The sequence below is a fragment of the Notamacropus eugenii genome, chromosome 2 (assembly GCF_028372415.1).
Source record: "Notamacropus eugenii isolate mMacEug1 chromosome 2, mMacEug1.pri_v2, whole genome shotgun sequence".
NCBI lineage: Eukaryota > Metazoa > Chordata > Mammalia > Diprotodontia > Macropodidae > Notamacropus > Notamacropus eugenii.
The window spans coordinates 215,776,998-215,795,001 of NC_092873.1; the positions used below are offsets into that span (position 1 = coordinate 215,776,998).

At 36.5% G+C, this 18,004-nt stretch overlaps 1 protein-coding gene across 19 annotated transcripts in view; it reads right to left on the minus strand.

Moving 5' to 3' along the window:
* Positions 1-18,004, minus strand: part of EPB41L2 (erythrocyte membrane protein band 4.1 like 2) — a 283,916-nt gene that overhangs the window by 150,738 nt on the left and 115,174 nt on the right. For all 19 annotated transcript variants that reach the window (XM_072643326.1, XM_072643324.1, XM_072643319.1 and 16 more), the window contains 2 exons: positions 7,500-7,995; positions 5,422-5,634 (listed from right to left, as the gene is read on the minus strand). In XM_072643326.1, the coding sequence (XP_072499427.1) occupies positions 5,422-5,634; positions 7,500-7,973 (687 nt within the window). In that variant the 5' untranslated portion in view covers positions 7,974-7,995. The remainder of the gene's footprint in view (positions 1-5,421; positions 5,635-7,499; positions 7,996-18,004) is intronic.

The following is an 18,004-nucleotide window of genomic DNA, read 5'->3' on the forward strand; positions in this document are numbered from 1 at the left end:
CTTTGCTGTATGATTCCTTGGTTTAGATATTAAAAATATATTTGGCTCATAAAAGAAGCATGATAAAGTGCTTTCTCAATTTTTGATAAAATATATTTAATACAAGAATTAATTTTTCTTTAAAAATTTGACAGACTTCTTTTGCAAATCCATCTGACTAGGAAATTTTTCCTTGGTAGTTCTTTTATAGTTTATATATGGTGTTCTGTTAATTTGAGAATTTTGTATTTTTTGTTGGTAATCCCTTATTTCTTTTGTTGGCATAGAACTACATATTGCAAGTTCTGATAATTCTCACTTACTATTGTCAAATCCCACAAGTTTTAGAGAACAGTATCAGACTGAACTCCTCACTAATCTCTACATAATGTATGCTCACTAAGGTGTCATATCTGGAGTCTTGCAAGAACAAATTCTATAACTCTTATCTTATTTGTAAGTTTGTTATCAGCAAGATCCAAAATGGCACCTGAGTTACAGATGTTACACCTAGCACAGTCTTAAGAGGCATCTATTAAAAGTGAAAAAGGCCAAGTTAAGGAAAAGGGAACAATGTAACTAACATGTCTATAAAAAGAAGAAAAAAAAACCAGGATGACTCGTAAGGGTTAGAATTGGGAAACCAGAGGCCATGGTATTAGAAATTGGACAGTGAGGAAGGTGCAGAAAACCAGAATGAGATAACACCACAATCAATATAATCTCAGAGAATCAATATAATCTCAGAGAATTATACATCTTAATACAAAAATTGGTGTTTTACCCTACAGAGTACTGAGTTGGATAAAGGTAGTCGTAAGAAATTGATATATTTCAATATATTCATAGGGAACATAAAGCAGATATTCATGAATTGCAACTGATTTGCATATCTTTAAATGCATGTTTGTCAAATCCTTCCTATAACATACCTATTTACAGAAAACTGCTAATATAAATATTAACATAAGGACAGAAAATTGTTAATACCAAATATAACTTGCCACTCCCTTAATGATCCTAGTAATGTTAGAATTTCAGTTAATGTCTTTACAATTCCTAATCTTAAAATATTTACTCTTGATTAGGTTGAGTAAAATACACCCTAAGTAAGCCTGCCTCTCTGCCCTTTCCCCTTCCAGAGATTTTATACTATAGAAACATAACTTAACCTGGATCTCAGCTTGTAATGTCCTTGCCCCTTCCACTGGGATTCATGGCACGAAGGGCAAAAAAGCCAGAACGAAGTAGTTTTCCTTGGCTGTAATGCCAAGGGCCATTGGGGTCCCATGACCAGGCCCTGTTACTTCATACAACTTTCTTCCTCTCCCCTCCTAAAAGTATAAGAACCTTTCCCTATGAGTCTTCTGGCGGGACATGGCCCAGGGAAGCAGGTTTGCTACTCTGTTATCTCAATTAAAGACATTTTATTTCTCAACTCATGGCTTTGATTTATTTCAGGACTTGACACTATCTAATGCCATAAATTTATTAGTCTAAATTCTCTGCTTTTCTTGGTTTATAAGACCAGCATCCTACAATTCCTATTATTTTGCTACCCGGCCTACTCAAATTAAAATGGTCCTAACTTCCTTTCAGATCAATTTTAAACTTAAATTACTCTTGTCAATGGAGTGGAAACCTGGTTCTGCTTTTTTCACCCAACTGTTTTTCATGCTAGTACCCTATACCTATGCTTCAGATAAGAGCTCTACAATGCTTCCTAAGAAAATTAAGTTCATTCTAGTTTTTATTCATGCTGTTCTTCTACCTAGAATGCCCTCTACCAAGCTCCAATTACCAATCTTTCAAAGTGCTAAGTCTTCCATAAAGCCTTCACCAATATATTCCAGCCAACAAATGACCTCATTCCTACCTACCAGCAGTTCCACTTGTCTTTTGTATGAGTGATCTCAAATAGATTGCCTATTTGTTTTCCCTTTATAAGCATTTCCCCTACAGCAATACCTACATCTTTGTTCTCTTTCACAAAGACTTTAAATTAAGTATGATGTATCTGAGAAAAAGGGGCAAAAAGCAAAAAACCAAAAGCTGACTGTAGGTGTGACAATTCTGGTCTACACTATATTTATGGCATTTCATTATGCTTAACACTATTGTACCTTGTTTTGTGTTTCTCTAATTTTTTCATATATACATATATGTATATATATTATATTTTAATATTTCAAGGACTCATTATTCATATCCATATACAGCTTCATATTCCATTATGGCATCCAATCCAGCACTTGGCACAGTACTTGGCACATAGTAGGCACTTAATGCTTATTAACTTATCAGCCACTCTTTTATTTTTTGCCATCTTACATGCCACAGCAATATCCTCCAAACCACATAGACCTCCAGAGACCAGGCCCTAGAGGATTAAGCTACTCAGCTTTGGAGCTCCTAATTTAGACCTGGTCTGTCCTGATGAGCAAACTAACAAAGCCATATATGAAGCCAGTCTCAGATCAAGCCATGCTTCACATCTCATCCAGTCATCTACCCTAGGCATTGCATAAGTCACCCTTAAACACACAAACACACACACACACACACACACAACCACACCACACTCATCTCTCCACCTTTTGCTCTGGGAATAGTAATCAGATTGCTATGACCAATGCTTCTGGAAAGATCATGTTAATATCTGCTGTATACCTTCATGAACCATCCCCTGTGACTTCCCAGACCAAAATATCCTTCCCATCCCCACTCCCTCAAATGCATGTTCTCCGTCCATTAGTATTCTCTAGTCCTTAGGATAATACATCCCGTTCATTCATTCATGCTTTCAACGACACAAGTTCTCTTCCTTTACTGATACAGATTACAATCCCTGCATGACTTGAGTAGCTGAAAAAATGCTCCTATTCAATGCTATCAGTTCTCACTTCTTGTGATGAGGTTTCCCCAAACTTAAGTAGGATGATTCTCAGAAGAGGAATATTCAATCCACAATTGAAAACACTGCAGCTTTCACAACTTAAAACTCTTCTGAGATAGCCCTAGAAGGACCAGGAATTACTGCCATACCAGAATGAAAACAGAACAGGACTTTAGTGGATTAAAGTTCCTTCTCCCAAAAGATTATAAATGACAAAGATCACGTCATATTTTTCTTCTGGATATACCTCATAGATACTGGCAAAATGCTAAGTATAAAGTCACTGCATTTCCCACATTAATTTGGGCAAAAATGCTTTGAGTATTTAAATATATAACCAAAGAAACATAAAGAATAGTCCCATGAGTCGATGGAAATTGGAACGCTCACCAAAGATAACATGGAAAACAGAAAATTTTTAGGGACATTCAAACAAATTATATCTCTTTTCATGATAAAAACTGCTTCCAAAAGTGATATAAATATGAACGCAGCTAAGTGGTGGAGTGATAGAGTACCAGTGCAGGAGTCAGGAGGACCTGAGTTCAAATCTCAACTCAGACACTTGACACTCACTAGCTGTGTGACCTTGGGCAAATCACTTAACCCTAATTGCCTCATCCTGGGTCATCTCCAGTCATCCTGATGAATATCTGGTCACTGGATTCAGACGGCTCCAGGGGAGAAAGTGAGGCTGGTGACCTGCACAACCCTCCCTCACTCAAAACAAAATCAAGTGCAAGTCACGTCATTATTTCTCTGATGGCATGGTCTTCTTTGGCAACTAAGGATGAACACACACAAACAGAAACACATTTTATCTTTTAAAAGTAAAACCAACATGAGTATTAAAATATTTCATGGACCCCTATTCACATCATACAAAACATGGAACAATTCGAAAAATACTCTAATTAAATCAGTTCTTTGTAGAATCTAATTTGCATCTCTTGTCCCAAATGCTTGCTCACACTCTCTCTCTCTCCCTCTCTCTCTCCTCTCTCTCTCTCTTTCTCCCTCCCTCTCTCTCTCTCTCACACACACACACATATACTCTTCTTAGTAAATATTTTATATAAATAGGTTAAGAACAAAAAGTGGAATTAAATACCCAAAAAGCAAAGAAGCAAGTCAATGAATCCTGAAAAACAATATCACTAGTGATATCTGAAGTCATTAATGACAGTGAATAGATGGAAATCAATATCATTAAGAAAATCATCAAGTAACATATAAAGTTACTTCCTCATTTTATTCAGTTTTCCTGAGGCTCAAGTGCATCAATAGCAGTTTCACAAAATACAGTAATTCAATAATTCTCAGTCTTGGTTTCCTGCTGTGGTGGCAGCTATTATCTTAAACTATATCTAAAATTCATAGTTTGCTTCAACAAGAACAACAGTAAATTTCTGCTGTTATTGTTCAGTCATTACCAACTTTTTGTGGCCCTATTTGGCAAAGACACTGCAGGAGTTTGCCATTTCCTTCTTTAGCTCTTTTTACAGATGAGGAAATTGAGGCAAAAAATCACTGACTTGCCCAGTTCACACAGCTATAAGTGTCTGAGATTAGATTTGAACTCAGGTCTTCCTGACTCCATGCCTAGCACTCTATCCACTGAGCCCCCTAGCTGCCATTCTAACTTAATAATAGGTAGCTCGCATTAATGGGGTATTTTAAGGTTTGCAAAATGCTTTACAAACATTTTTATCATTTCATCCTCACAACATTCCAAAAATGGAGGCAAAAATCCCCATTTTACAAATTTATTACTGTAATCTTAAAGCAAAGATGGTATGAGTATTTGAACAGCATATACTATTTTTCCAAACTACATTTCCTGCTTTAAAGACCATGAAAACAAATATAATTCAAGAAGATTAAATGCTGCTAAGCAAAAACACAAGTCTTATCATGTCCTCTTAACTTCTGTTCTTAATAACTGAAAAGGCAAATAAATTAGGGGGAAAAAAAACCAGGAACATTTAAACAGATTAGAAAATCTAAATCAAAATATATAAAGCAAAAAAATTCAAATCACATAAAATAATAAGTTGTATCTTTAAAAAAAAAACTAAAACTCACAATTAGCTTTAATTGGAATTAATCACAATTCTATGCATTCTGTGCTCTGGAAGCTTGGGCTCTTCATTAGCTGAACAATATAAAATGAACACTGTGCCATTCTAGGCTAGTGCTTATCAGTTTCAGATTTTAAGATGCTCCACTGCTTCAAACTGCATTAATTTAAAAAGTCTACCTAGCTCTGAATTTTCTCCTTGAGGGATAATCTTACAGCTATGTCCTAAAGTTCAGAAGATTAACTGTTCATACTGAAAATGCTAACTTATCACTCTCTCTGGCCCGCTGAATGTGACTTTGCACCAAACCAGCTCATTAGAACTTTGCAGGGGGAAAGAGAAGGAAAAAGGAGCAACCAACCAAAACTGTATTTGTTGTGCCATCCAGCAAACAGTAGAACACTATATGCATGCTGCTTTCATAGCACACATAAGGGTCTCTTTATACCATGCCTACTGCCTTACCTCTAGGTCACAGCTGTATTCCGTGCCATCGAGGAGCATCACTTTACACAGCACCGTTTTCATCTTCTTGGAAGCTTTCTGGGCGGCTTTCTCTGCCTTGAGCTCAGTAGTCTGAACTTCCTTTGTCTCCCTTTTAGCTGCTTCTCCTTCTTTGTCTTCCTGGATTCCTTCTACCTTTGCTGCTTCTATCTCTTTACTATCTTCTTTAGCAGGCTGTTAAGAAGTCAATATAATAAATCGTTACTATACAACAAAGGCAAACCAACTTCCCAAACACAACCATTCTGATGAATTTAATTATCTCTCAACCAGGGGTTCTTAACCTTGGATACATGTTTTTATTATTTTAATACTCTGAGAACTATATTTCAATACAACTGGTTTCCTTTGAATTCCTATGCATTTTATTTTATGGCATTTAGAAATATTATCCTAAGAAAGGGTCCTTGGGCTTCACCAGACTGCCAAAGGGGTCCATGACATAAACAAAGTTAAGAACCACTGCTGCACAAGAAGGCTTCAGAAAAACCTAGAAACACTTATGTGAACTAGTATGCAATGTATTGATCAAAGCCAGGATAACACTGCACACAATAGCAGCAACATTGTACAATGATCAACTGTGAACGACTTAGCTATTCTCAGCAATACAATGATCCAAAGGACTCATATGAAAAATGCTGTCCACCTCCAGAGAAAGGACTGATGGAGTCTGAATGCAGATCAAAGCATATTTTTTTAACTTTATTTTTTTTGTTTTGTTCTGGTCTGTATTTTCTTTCATAAGATGGCTAATATGGAAATATGTTTTGTATAACTGCACATGTTAATCTGTATCAAACAGCTTGCCTCCTTAAGGAGGTGGCAGAGGAGGAAGGGAAAGAAAGTATTACTCAAAACTTTAAAAAATGTTTAAAATTGTTTCACATGTAATTGAAGGGAAAAAAAGGAAACATAGAAAAAGAAAAAAAAGAACCACCGCTCTAAGCTAACCATAAGTAATTGCTACCACTGTACATAATGTTATTTCAAAATCTCCATTATCCCTTATCCAGAATGTAGATTTCATCATTCCTTTGGGAAAGAGGCAATGAAATACAGAGAAATTATTCCCCAAATATCTTTAGTTCGCTGTCTATCAGCTAACTCTATCAACAATTTTGGCATTAAAGAATAAAGATCTAAAGTCACTACAGTGCAAATTGTACTGATGATTAAAAATTAATACACAAGAAAAACATTCAATCTACACAGTCAAAATCTCTGAGTAGTACTGCCAAAAAATTGACCAAGTGATTAAGAGGAATTTCTGGGCTTGTTTTACTTTCAAAGTATCATAGATCTACCACCAGAAGGGGCCTCAAAGGCCATCTATTCAAACCTCTCCTTACAGAGAGGAAATTAACTAAGGCCTTGAAAGTTTAAGTGACAAAAGTAGTACTAGGTCTCCTGACTTCTGAGCCAATGAATGCCCCTTCCTCTGTACCATGCTGCCTTCTTCTTTTTATTAAAATGAACATCTAAATTAAACTAAGCGGAAGCAGGCTCAGATCAATTCCAAGTTATAACTTAATTTAAAAGTTACCTTAATTTAAAAATTATCATTGAGTGGTACAGGTAAGAGAGAGACAGCCTCAGAGTCAACCTACCAGATATGACAAGAGTTAAGTTCTAGAATGAACCTTAGAAACAATGTATCATGATTTATCTAATCCAATTCTGCTTATTTTTACAGGTGAGGAAACTGAGGGTGAGGGGAAAAAATAAATTGTCCAAGGGCACCCAAGGTTTTGTCGCTAGCTGTATAAACCTAGTTAAGTCACGTTCCTCCTCTAGACAGTTGTTACCACTTTCATATGCAGAATACAATTAAACTGGATAATTTCTAAGCTTGTTATATCCTATAATCCTATTCTTAAGGGTCTCCAGGTAGAGGCCAGTTCCTAAAGTATTATGGATGATCTTAATCAGAGTAGAGAAATTCTGAGTATTTAAAGACTTGACAAGTCCTTTTTATTTCTCAGCCTACATTGCTAAGCTGTACCTTTATTTGTTCCAAATCATCTTTTTAAACATACCTGTGTCTCAGCACTGCTAACTGAATGTTTCTCGTCCTTATCATCAATTCTAACATCCTGCTGCTTTCTCTCGAGGACTTCTTCCGTGTCTCCCCTGGCCATGCTCCCTTCTTCTGGAAGGGATCCATCTTTTTCGACTATGGGCTCTTCCAAAACGGCCTCAGGGGGCTCTTTCCTTTCGACTTCATCTTTGGCCTCCACCAGGTTATAGGACTTCTGTTTCTTAAGCCACGGGGGTATGAAGCGAGAGATACCCCGACTCTCTGAGGGATCCTTCTCCTTCTTCTGCCTCCGGGGGCTGCTTTTGCTAACAGCGGCAGTGGGGGACACTGGATCTTTTTCCTCCTCAGGTTCCGAGGATGGATTCTGTTGACTTTCTGATGCTTCTTCATCTGGGTTCTCCTGGGCGGCATTTGATCCCATTTGCTCAGCCTGTCTGTTCACTTCAGACTCAGAACCGACTTCAGTAGTCATGGTCACCGTGGATGCTAAGATGCTAAAGACAAAATGAAAGCACAAGGGTTACCTTTGCATTTGCTCTCAACGTTAACCTAAGGGACACGGATATGCCAAGAGGGAGGACAGAGCATTAATTGCGATCCTCTCAAAAAAAAAACAACAAAAACAGACAAAGCAGCTCTGAGGTTTGAACACACACGATCTAGAGGTAAAAAAGCATCAGGATCTCTAATGTACAGCATTCAGTTTCGGCTCTTCTTAATGCTTAGGATAGTGCTGGCACACAGTAGGTGCTTGATAAACATTTACTGACTGACTGGCTGATTGTTTAGCTCTTGTTGATACTGAGATTTGTAGAGGGAACCGCTAAGGAAATCCTCTTGACCAGGGCAGACTGGATGTCTGATACTTAAAATCTTAGGTGGTAACGTGGGGCACTAAGGTTAAGTTAGGTTAAATATGTCCTGGGTCACATGGCCCTGTAGATGTAAACTACAGAAATTTAGGGGGAAAACCTTCCTGTATTTCATTGCCCCTTTCCCTGAGGAATGTTGACATCTACATTCAGGAAAAAGAGAGTGAAGATTTAAAAAATCATATATTATTTACAGTGATAGCAATTACTGATGGTTAGCTGACAGCAGGGGTTCTTAACCTTGCTTATGTCATGGACCCCTGAGGCAGTGCAGTGAAGTCCAAGGACTCTTTCCAGTATAATATTTTAAACGCATAAAATAAAATATGTTAGAATAAGTATTTGAACCCAGGTCTTCTTGACTCTAGGGTGGGCTGGCTCTCTATCCACCAAGCCATGCTTCCTCTGAGTATTGTATACATGAATATAAATTAATTCCCAAATGCTAATGGGACAGCCAGTGATACACTGGATAGAATGCTGGATCTGAAAAGAGGGATACCTTTATTTAAATCTGGTCTCTGACACTAGCTATTTGACCTTGAGCAAGTCACTTCACTTCTAATTGCCTCACTTTCCTCCTCTGTAAAGTAGAGAAAATAATAGCACATACTTCCAAGGGTTGCTCTGCAGATTGAGAAAATAACTGCAAAATGCTTAGCACTCTATCTGGCACATAGTAAGTATTTTATATTAGCTATTGTTTTTATTCTTACAGAACTTGGAATTTCTTTCATCCCATATCCACCCCAAATAATAACTACAAAGAACTCTTACAAGACAATGGTGTTTTGCCTTTGTAAAGAAATTAGAATTTTATTCTATTCTTGGCTATAAAAAAAACTTGAAATTTTGGCTGCTGACATTACAATTATTAAGACTTTTTAATTTTAAAGTCTGTCAGTTTTTAAGCAAAACTCAAATTTTCCAAAGGTGTAAAGTATTATAAAATGAAACAGATAATTTTTATACCATATACTTCTTGTAAGTGCATAGGTGTGCATGGTGTCATCCCCTTTAGGATGTCAATTCCTGGAGAGGCAAGGACTGCACTTTTGCCTTTCTTTGTATGCCTTTGTATGCCTGGCACATGACATCCAGTTAATAAATGTTTATTGACTTGCTTAAGAGTGAGAAAACTATAAAATCAGAAATTTTCTATTTTTTACATCAAATTTCAAAATCTATTCCTAAATATCCTTCCTTCTATTCCAACTTACACTAATTTTAGAAACATCCAAGCGCCTCCAAGGATCAAACCCTTGGTTTTATTGTTTGGAGGGGGTTGTGTGCTAATAGAACAGACTCCACTCAAAGTTGAAATTAGATATCTATTCTGAAGGTAACTGTCTCAAGGTTGAAGCAAGTAATTCCAAGGAAATTACAGTGAAAAGATATTAGAACCAAAAGGGGCCTTGAGGGTTGGAATCTTACCTCACTATTACAGATGAAGCAACTTTGGTCTACAGAGAGTGACTGGCCCTAGATTACAAAATTAATTTAGCAGCAGATACACGATCAGAATCCAGATCTAACTCCCAAGTCCTATTACAAATTTTGCCTTACTGTAAAATACCAATAGGCATCTTAACACATTACTTTAGTTGGTGTTTAAAACTTCCCAAATCAAAGCAGTATTAAATCTAAATATTCAACATTGTTCCAAATTTACTTGATAACCAACAACCCCACTACTTAAGTTCATTTACAAGATTTAGGTTTCTAAAAAAGGGCTAAAGTTGAAAATTTGCCAAAATATTTTAACAGCAGTAAAACATCATCCTCAAGTTTCTTACGGCTATTTTAACTATATGCAGGTGTTATTTGCTTTTAGCATTTAGTAAAGCATAAAATCTATTCTGGCCTAAGAAGTAAATCAAATATTTGCTGACCTCCCACCATGAACTGTGAAGTTATTTTATAATTCAATCAAGGTTCTATTATGAATTGGTTTATCACCCAGCAAAATAATATATACAAGTATTTTACCTTTCTTATAGGAACTTAGGTGGCACAGTGGATATAGAGCTGAACCAGGAGTCAGGAAGACCTGAATTCAAATCCAGCCTTAGATACACTAGCACTGGGATGTTGGGCAACTCACTTAACCTCTGCCTTCCTCAGTTTCCTCAAATGTGAAATAAAGATAATATTTTAGCACCTACCTCATGGAGTAGTTGTAAAGATCTAATGAGATAATATTTGTAAAGCATTTAGCATAGTGCTGGGCACACAGAAGGCATTTAATAAATGTTTGATTCCTTGACTCATTCTTAAAGAAGGCCAGCACCATTCTGAACTGTGAAGTACAGAGGCGCATAAATGTAGACTATAATCTAACATAATAGGGACAAAAAAAAATTAGCTTTTCAGATTATGATCACATTTCAAGAAAAATAACGTGAAGAGATCTTATTCAGCCTTAGCATTTATGACCTAACGGATTGGAGACCTACAACTGGTTGAGCCAGATGTTAATTTTAAAACAAGCCATTACCAAATAGCTCTGTTTTATTAGAAGGTAAAACTGTACCAAGCAACTTCAGTTAAATTCATCTTCAAATCACTACCAAATGTTTATAAATCAATGACCTAATGAAATATAAACATACAAAAATGAAAAAATATTGCCATTTTGAGCATTTTCACCTGAACCGCTGAATCTCATTCTATTAATGTTAGGGAGCAAATTCTTAAAGCAGTTAAAAAGGTCAAAGCTAAGTAACTATCTTCATAGTTCCTACACTACCACGTAATAAAGGTTACACAATATGATAGGATGCCTTTTTTTTGCACAGGATTTTTAAACCTAATTGTTAATTACATTTTTCTCAAAAAACTATAATTCTAAATAATTGCAATACTGTCAGTTGCTTCACCTAGGACCACAGAATCCTACCATTTTACATAATCTTAGCAATCATCTCATCTACCACATCCTCTCCCCCTTTCCAGATGAGAGTACTGAAGCCTATATAATTAAGTGATTTGTCCAAGGCATGAATAGCCAGGCTAGAAAGAGAAATATCTTCAAATTTCTACTAATTTTAGGACTCCCCGCCTCCACTAATCTCTAATTACTTTTCCTTAAAATCTATTATTTATAGAGCTATATATTAAGTAAAATATTTTCTGTGTTTCCATTTGCCTTATTATCATCAGCTAAAAGAAGACTGGAGATTAACAGCGAGCTCATTAGGAGATCATGTGGTTTCGACATAATCAGCACATTAGCATGCTTCATCTGTGCTTATAAAAGTTTTCATTATTGTAACAGTACCATGAGAAAAAGCATGCATCACTTAACCGTCAGTCATGCAGAAGTTTCCATTAATAAAATAACAGTACTGGTTAGGTGGGCAGCTTTGTAATATGAAACCATTCTTTTTCAAAAGAGAGGTTAATTACCAAGTTATCAACTTCACTATGTCCAAATACTAATTAGTTTTTTTGGGGAGAGAGGGGTAAATCAGCCACTGATTAAAAAACAGAATGTTAATACAACCATGATCACTCTCCTCCCCCCAAAAACCCCATATACTAAAATATTTCCAACCACGAATTCCCAATATTTGGGGGAAGGGAAAAACTTGTGAATTTCTAGAAGTCTTGAAATCATCAAAGGGGAAGTGAGGATAGGGGTAAGTAGAGGGTGGAAAATGAGGTTATTTATAAAGTCCCTGTATGGGCAAAGGACTAGGCTGCTAGCTAAGCTTCCATTTTATGTAAGAATCCTAGCAAACCATGATCATTTGGGCATTTAATCTTAGATTTGGAAGGGATACTATAAACAATCAAAAACAACTCCCAATTTTTACAGGCCCAAATTGGGTTTCCCAATGAATCCAACCCCAATAATCAACTACAAAGATGGTCTCTCTCCTTTAGCTTCTTATATCACCGTAGAATTTTTCTATATGTAAATGATTTACCTTCTCATTCAGTTATTTTCATACTTATTTCTTTTGCCCTTTCCAAGGTGAGTGGAACTCTTAAAGGGCAGGAACTGTGCTACTGCATTTTTGCATCCCTACTCAGAAGAATCAATCAATCAATCTCTGACCCCATTTAGGTCACCTGGAGAACCAATAGCTAACAGGTTGACTCAACTTCTCCTTTCCTGCCTCTACAGCTTCAACCTTCTTAACAAGGTGTCATCCCCTTTTCCTTCCCTACCTGGTTAAAGAATCCTCATCTCTACCTTGCAGGAGGAAAACAAGAATCTCTGACCAGCAGGTCCCCTTTCCCAATGATGGTGAGCTGCTGCTGTAGGACAGATATCCTGATATACTGACCAAGAACTTCTTGGACTTCTGGGTCTTTCCATTTGTCCTACTACCAATCTTTCCTCCATATACTGTCTCCCCTAGTTAGGGAGTATGAACTCATTGAGAATAGGACCTGTGTTCTTTTTTATATCCATCCCTAGGATAGTGGTTGGCATTATAGTAGGAACTTAATAAATTCCTTCATTCATCCATCAACAAACATTCTCTCTTAAGGACGTGCTATATGCAAGGGCACTGTAGTAAGCCCTAGAAATATAAACACAATGAAAACAATCCCCTACTGGGAAGGACCTCACATTCTAATGAGACACAATAAGGATATACATAAGTATATCAAGAATAAATATAAATGAATGCAAAGCAGATAAATACAAGATGGTTTGGGAGGGAGGGCACTGGCAGTTGGAGAGAGGCAATGGATGGGGAAAGGATTTATATACAACAATAATTTCCCAACTTTTTGGTCTCAGGACCCCTTTATACTTTTAAAGTTATTGAGAACCCCAGAGTTTCTGTTTATATGGGCTATATATATATACTGGTATTTACCATAGTATAAATTAAAGCTGTTAAATTTATTAAATGTTTTGTATTAATTCATTTTAATAAGTCCATTATAGAAAATACACATTTTAAATAAAAACATACTTTCAAAAACAAAAATTTGGTGAGAATACTGTTTTAGATATTTTTGCAAATCTCTTTAATGTATGTCTTAATAAAAAGGTAGCTGGATTCTCATATTTACTTCCACAGTCAATCTGTTAAGATATGTTGTTTTGGCTTAAATATATAAAGAAAATCCAGCCTCACACAAATGTATACAGTAATTGGAAAAGGGAGGAGTATTTTAATGGGCAGATGTCAATATTATTAAGAAAAATAATCTTGACTTGGTGGTTTTGGGCCATGGACTACCCACTACCCTTTGAGAACCAATAATGTAAAAAATGGTGCTTGAGCCGTTCCTTGAGAGAAGAGATTCTCTGAAGTGGAAAACAAGAAAGGAGTGCATCCCAGGCATAGGAGGTTGGTCAGTGCAAAGGAAGCATTTATCAAATGTTTGTGAAATTGAATTTAGTGACTTGTCTCAGATTACACAACAGGTTGCTAACTCAGGTTAGTAGCAGAACAGGGATGAGATTCTCAGTCCAGTCCTCTTTACACTATCATATAATCAATGAGCTAGCTTTAGATAGGGCAGGGTAAAATGACAGCACCCTCAAATTTAGAGATTTACCACATAAATAAAGGCTTTAAGATGAAATGATTGCCATATTCCACCAAACCTTGTCATTCTGCTCTGTGGAGGGGGAAGAAGAGAGGAAGAAGAGAGTAAGTATTTATATAACACCTGCCAAAAGCCAGACCCTGTGCTAAGCACTTTACATACATTATCTCATCTGATCCTCAAGATAACCCTGGAAAGGAGGTGTTATTATTGCTTCCATTTAACAGATGAGGGAACTGAGGCAAACAGAGTTGAAGTGACCTGCCCAAGCGAACATAAGAAGTAAGTGTCTGACTCCAGGTCCAACCACCCATCCATCTACAATATCCTATATACCCAGAAAACTGGTGTAAAGTCTTCAAGCTTCCTACAGTGTCTCCACTCTGCTCAGCTCTGCTTGTATGACACAATCCCCTGTATTGTTATTCTGCTTAAAGTCAAATTTTCATAGAATTAAAAGTGATGTAATGTTCCCACCCGGCCCTCCCAAGGGCATATCAAGTTTCATGTACTTGTTACCTCTAAGGTTCCTTTCTACTCTAAGAATAAAATAAATAAGAGTCCGGCGCAAAAGAGAAGACTGAGTTGAATTAAGGAATAGTAGCACATCTTTAGTCAGCTCTGATTATCCAACACATATTGCAAGAGAGTCGTTTAAAATCTACTGGTTTAATTGAACAGAAAAGATGAAGTTATCAAGTTAACAAGCATTTATTAAGTGTTTTTTATATGCCAGGCATCGTTCTAAGCCCTAAGGATACAAAGTCAGGCAAAAACAAATCCACAAACCAGAGTCCCTACTCTAACCATTTTGATTCCTGTGCATCCTAAAATTGAGGCCTTCTAAATTCAAACCTACAAACCAAGCAAAGGGTAAAAAAGCAAGATACCAAAACCAAAAGCCTAGTTCAAGTAGCAATTCTGGTCTATCTTTGAAAGAGTTTGTTAGCAACTGGATGAAGAACAAGGGAGTTCTGAGAAGGAAGAAGTCAGAAAGCTTCCCAGCTCTTTGCAAGTCAATTATTTATAGTATGTTTTGAGGATTTTCTACGAAATATTGTGATGGGTCAAGAAATTAGAGACTCCCCACTCCAAATGAATGTGGAAGGCTTAATAATTTAGACTACCAGGGCAGCTAGCCTACATGTTAGCAGTGTATGCATCTGCGTGCATACGTGTGTCTCTGTGTTTATATGCATATACATATGTGTATATGTGTAGATATAGTTCCAATATACAAATTTATATTACTACATCAATTTATTATCAAATAGCCTAGGAGAAACTACATGGCATAGCAGACAAAGCACTAGAACTGGAGTCAGGAAAACCTGAGTTCAAATACGTCCTCAGACACTTGTTAGCTGTGTGACCCTGGGCAAGTCATTCTGTTTGCCTCAGTTTCCACATCTGTAAAATGGGGATAATAACAGGCTCTAACTCCCATGTGGTTGTGAGAATCCAAAGAGGTGATAATTGTAAAGCACTTAGAGTACAATGCCTGGCACATAGTAGGTACTCTATAAAAGTTAGTTATTATTATTATTGCTGTGGCTATTGAGCTCCTCATAGATAACTGACAAATGGGTATACTCCCAAAATACTTTAGTGGTTCCTACTCCATCTAACTTTATATAGTCATTACACAGCTTTTAAAAATAAGAAAACTGGATCAAGATAGTGATCCTGTAAAAGTTATCTTTTATTGTTCAGACATTTCAGTTGGTTCTGACTTTCCATAATCCATTTGGGGCTTTCTTGGCAAAGATACTAGAGCAGTTTGCCACTTCCTTCTCCATCTCAATTTATACAGGAGGAAACTAAGGCTAACTGAATTAAATGACTTGCCCAGGGTCATACAACTAGTAAATGTCTGAGGCCAGATCTGAACTCAGGCCTAACTCAAGGCCCAGCACTCTATCTACTGGAGAATTATCTTTCAGAAAAATACTACATTGACACTTCAATTTTTAAAAATTATTTCAACATATTTCTCACATTTATTTTGTAAGTCACACTTTTGTGGCAAATAGAAATCCAAAGAGGATCAAATTAACTTTAGAGCATAGTTATATTAGTCTCTATGCATAATCTGTATAAAGTAATGAAAAAGAAGCCATAAGCATAATGAAGCTTATGGGGGAAACTCACATGTAATCATTAGTCATCTGCCTGGCTATATGCCCATGCACACCTGTCTTTAAATACCAAGGTCTTGAAAACTTGTCATTTTTTCCACACATTCACGTTCTCTGAGTTGAAAAAGAAAAATCTAACACCTCCAGTTAATGTTTATTAAAAGAACTTTAAATTCTACATCCCACCATCTCAAAAGAAAACAAAACTACTCAATGTTCAGCCACATGAGGGGTCCTTTTCTTCCCATTTAGGGTGGAGTACTTACTTTCAAAAGGATCTAATTTAAGATACATCAACTAAGAATCATATCTGCTTAAAAATATTTTCATGCTGTATCAAGTATGATGACTAGAAAATATAACTATACCAAGCAAGGTACGGCACAAATCTGGCTGAATCATGGAGAAAGACTCTTTATCACACGTGAATCAGAGATATCAGGCAAGCAGCAATCATTCCAATCACGGACACTGTTACTGAATAGCAACAATGTGGACAACAAACAGTAGGATGTAAGCTCCCTGACAGCAAACATTCTCCATTTGTCTTTGTATGACCAGTTCCTACCACTGCCTAACACAGAGTAGGCATTTGATACTTGTTAACCCATACATCCTGCTTCTCACTCTGGCAATGAGAAATACATGAATAAGGGTAATGAAGTGTATTTTTTTTGTTTTGTTTCTTAAGTTTAGTATTTTATTTTCCCCCCAATTACACATAAAAATAATTTTAACATTCTTTTGTTTCAAATATTGAGTTCCAAATTCTCTCGTCTATCCCTAACTCATTGCAAGGGCAAGCACTTTGACATAGGTTATACATGTGTACTCATGAAAAACACATTTCCTTGTAAATCCATATGTATATTTACAGAATTTAATAACAACAGCTAAATTTTTCACCAGAATAGTTAATAGACAAACTATTTCCTCACCCTCAGTTCCAATTTCAAGGCTACTTTAACATTTGTGAGCCAGATGGTCACAGTGAGAGTGCCCATGTTCATTCAGCCACAGATCAGAGTTAAAGTCCACTAGTCTCCACAGGCATTGATTGACACTGTGGTTTTTGTATATCATACCCACCATGTTCTGAGTAGTTAACATTTACTAACATTCAACAAGAAATGTAGATGTTATGTGAGGGCAAGAACCTGCATTGCCTACACTTTTTGTCTCCCCCAACAGAAACTGCTTAAACAGAATGTTTGCAATAATACCATTAGTTTGCAATCTGATTTCCATATAACCTTATTCACTGTGAGTCACTCCAACCCTCAGGCTGAATTCAAGTACATGATCTGGGATTTAATTGTCAATATGATACCAGATTTTAAAAGTGTCTCCAAGTTAAACTCTTTTTTAATGATATACTTCTGACTCAAGGTTATCTCAGTGTCGAGATAAGTATTTTACGTGAACAGGTATAAGAAACATGCCATCAGTTGACCAACAAATTAGAACTTATAAAGACTGTATCCATGGCCAATCACAACTGCTGTCAGAATACTGGAGACAATTTTAATTCAACTGAATTTCACAAGTATTCATGGATTGTATTATGTGCCAGACACTGTGCTAAGTGCTGGGAATACAGGACCTGACTTCAAAACATTCAACTCCATGAGTGGGGACAGTAACAATATAGAAGCATATCTAAAATGATCTCAAATTAAATGAGGTGATTTCAAGAGAACTACACTGGTAGCTACAGAGATAAAAAAAGATCACATATAGCAGGAAACTAGGGATTATCCTAAGAGGAAAAGCTGAAGATAGAATTTCTGGCATTGGGGGCTGCCTGTGCAAAGGCATAGAGATGACAGATGGAATGTTGTTGGGGACAAACAGCAAATGGCTATTTAGACCATACAGTATAAGGGGAATAATGTGTAAAGAGTCCCTGTCCTCCAGTGTCTTATATTCTTAATGGAGAGAAAGAATATGTAAACAGAAAATTAAGAACAAAA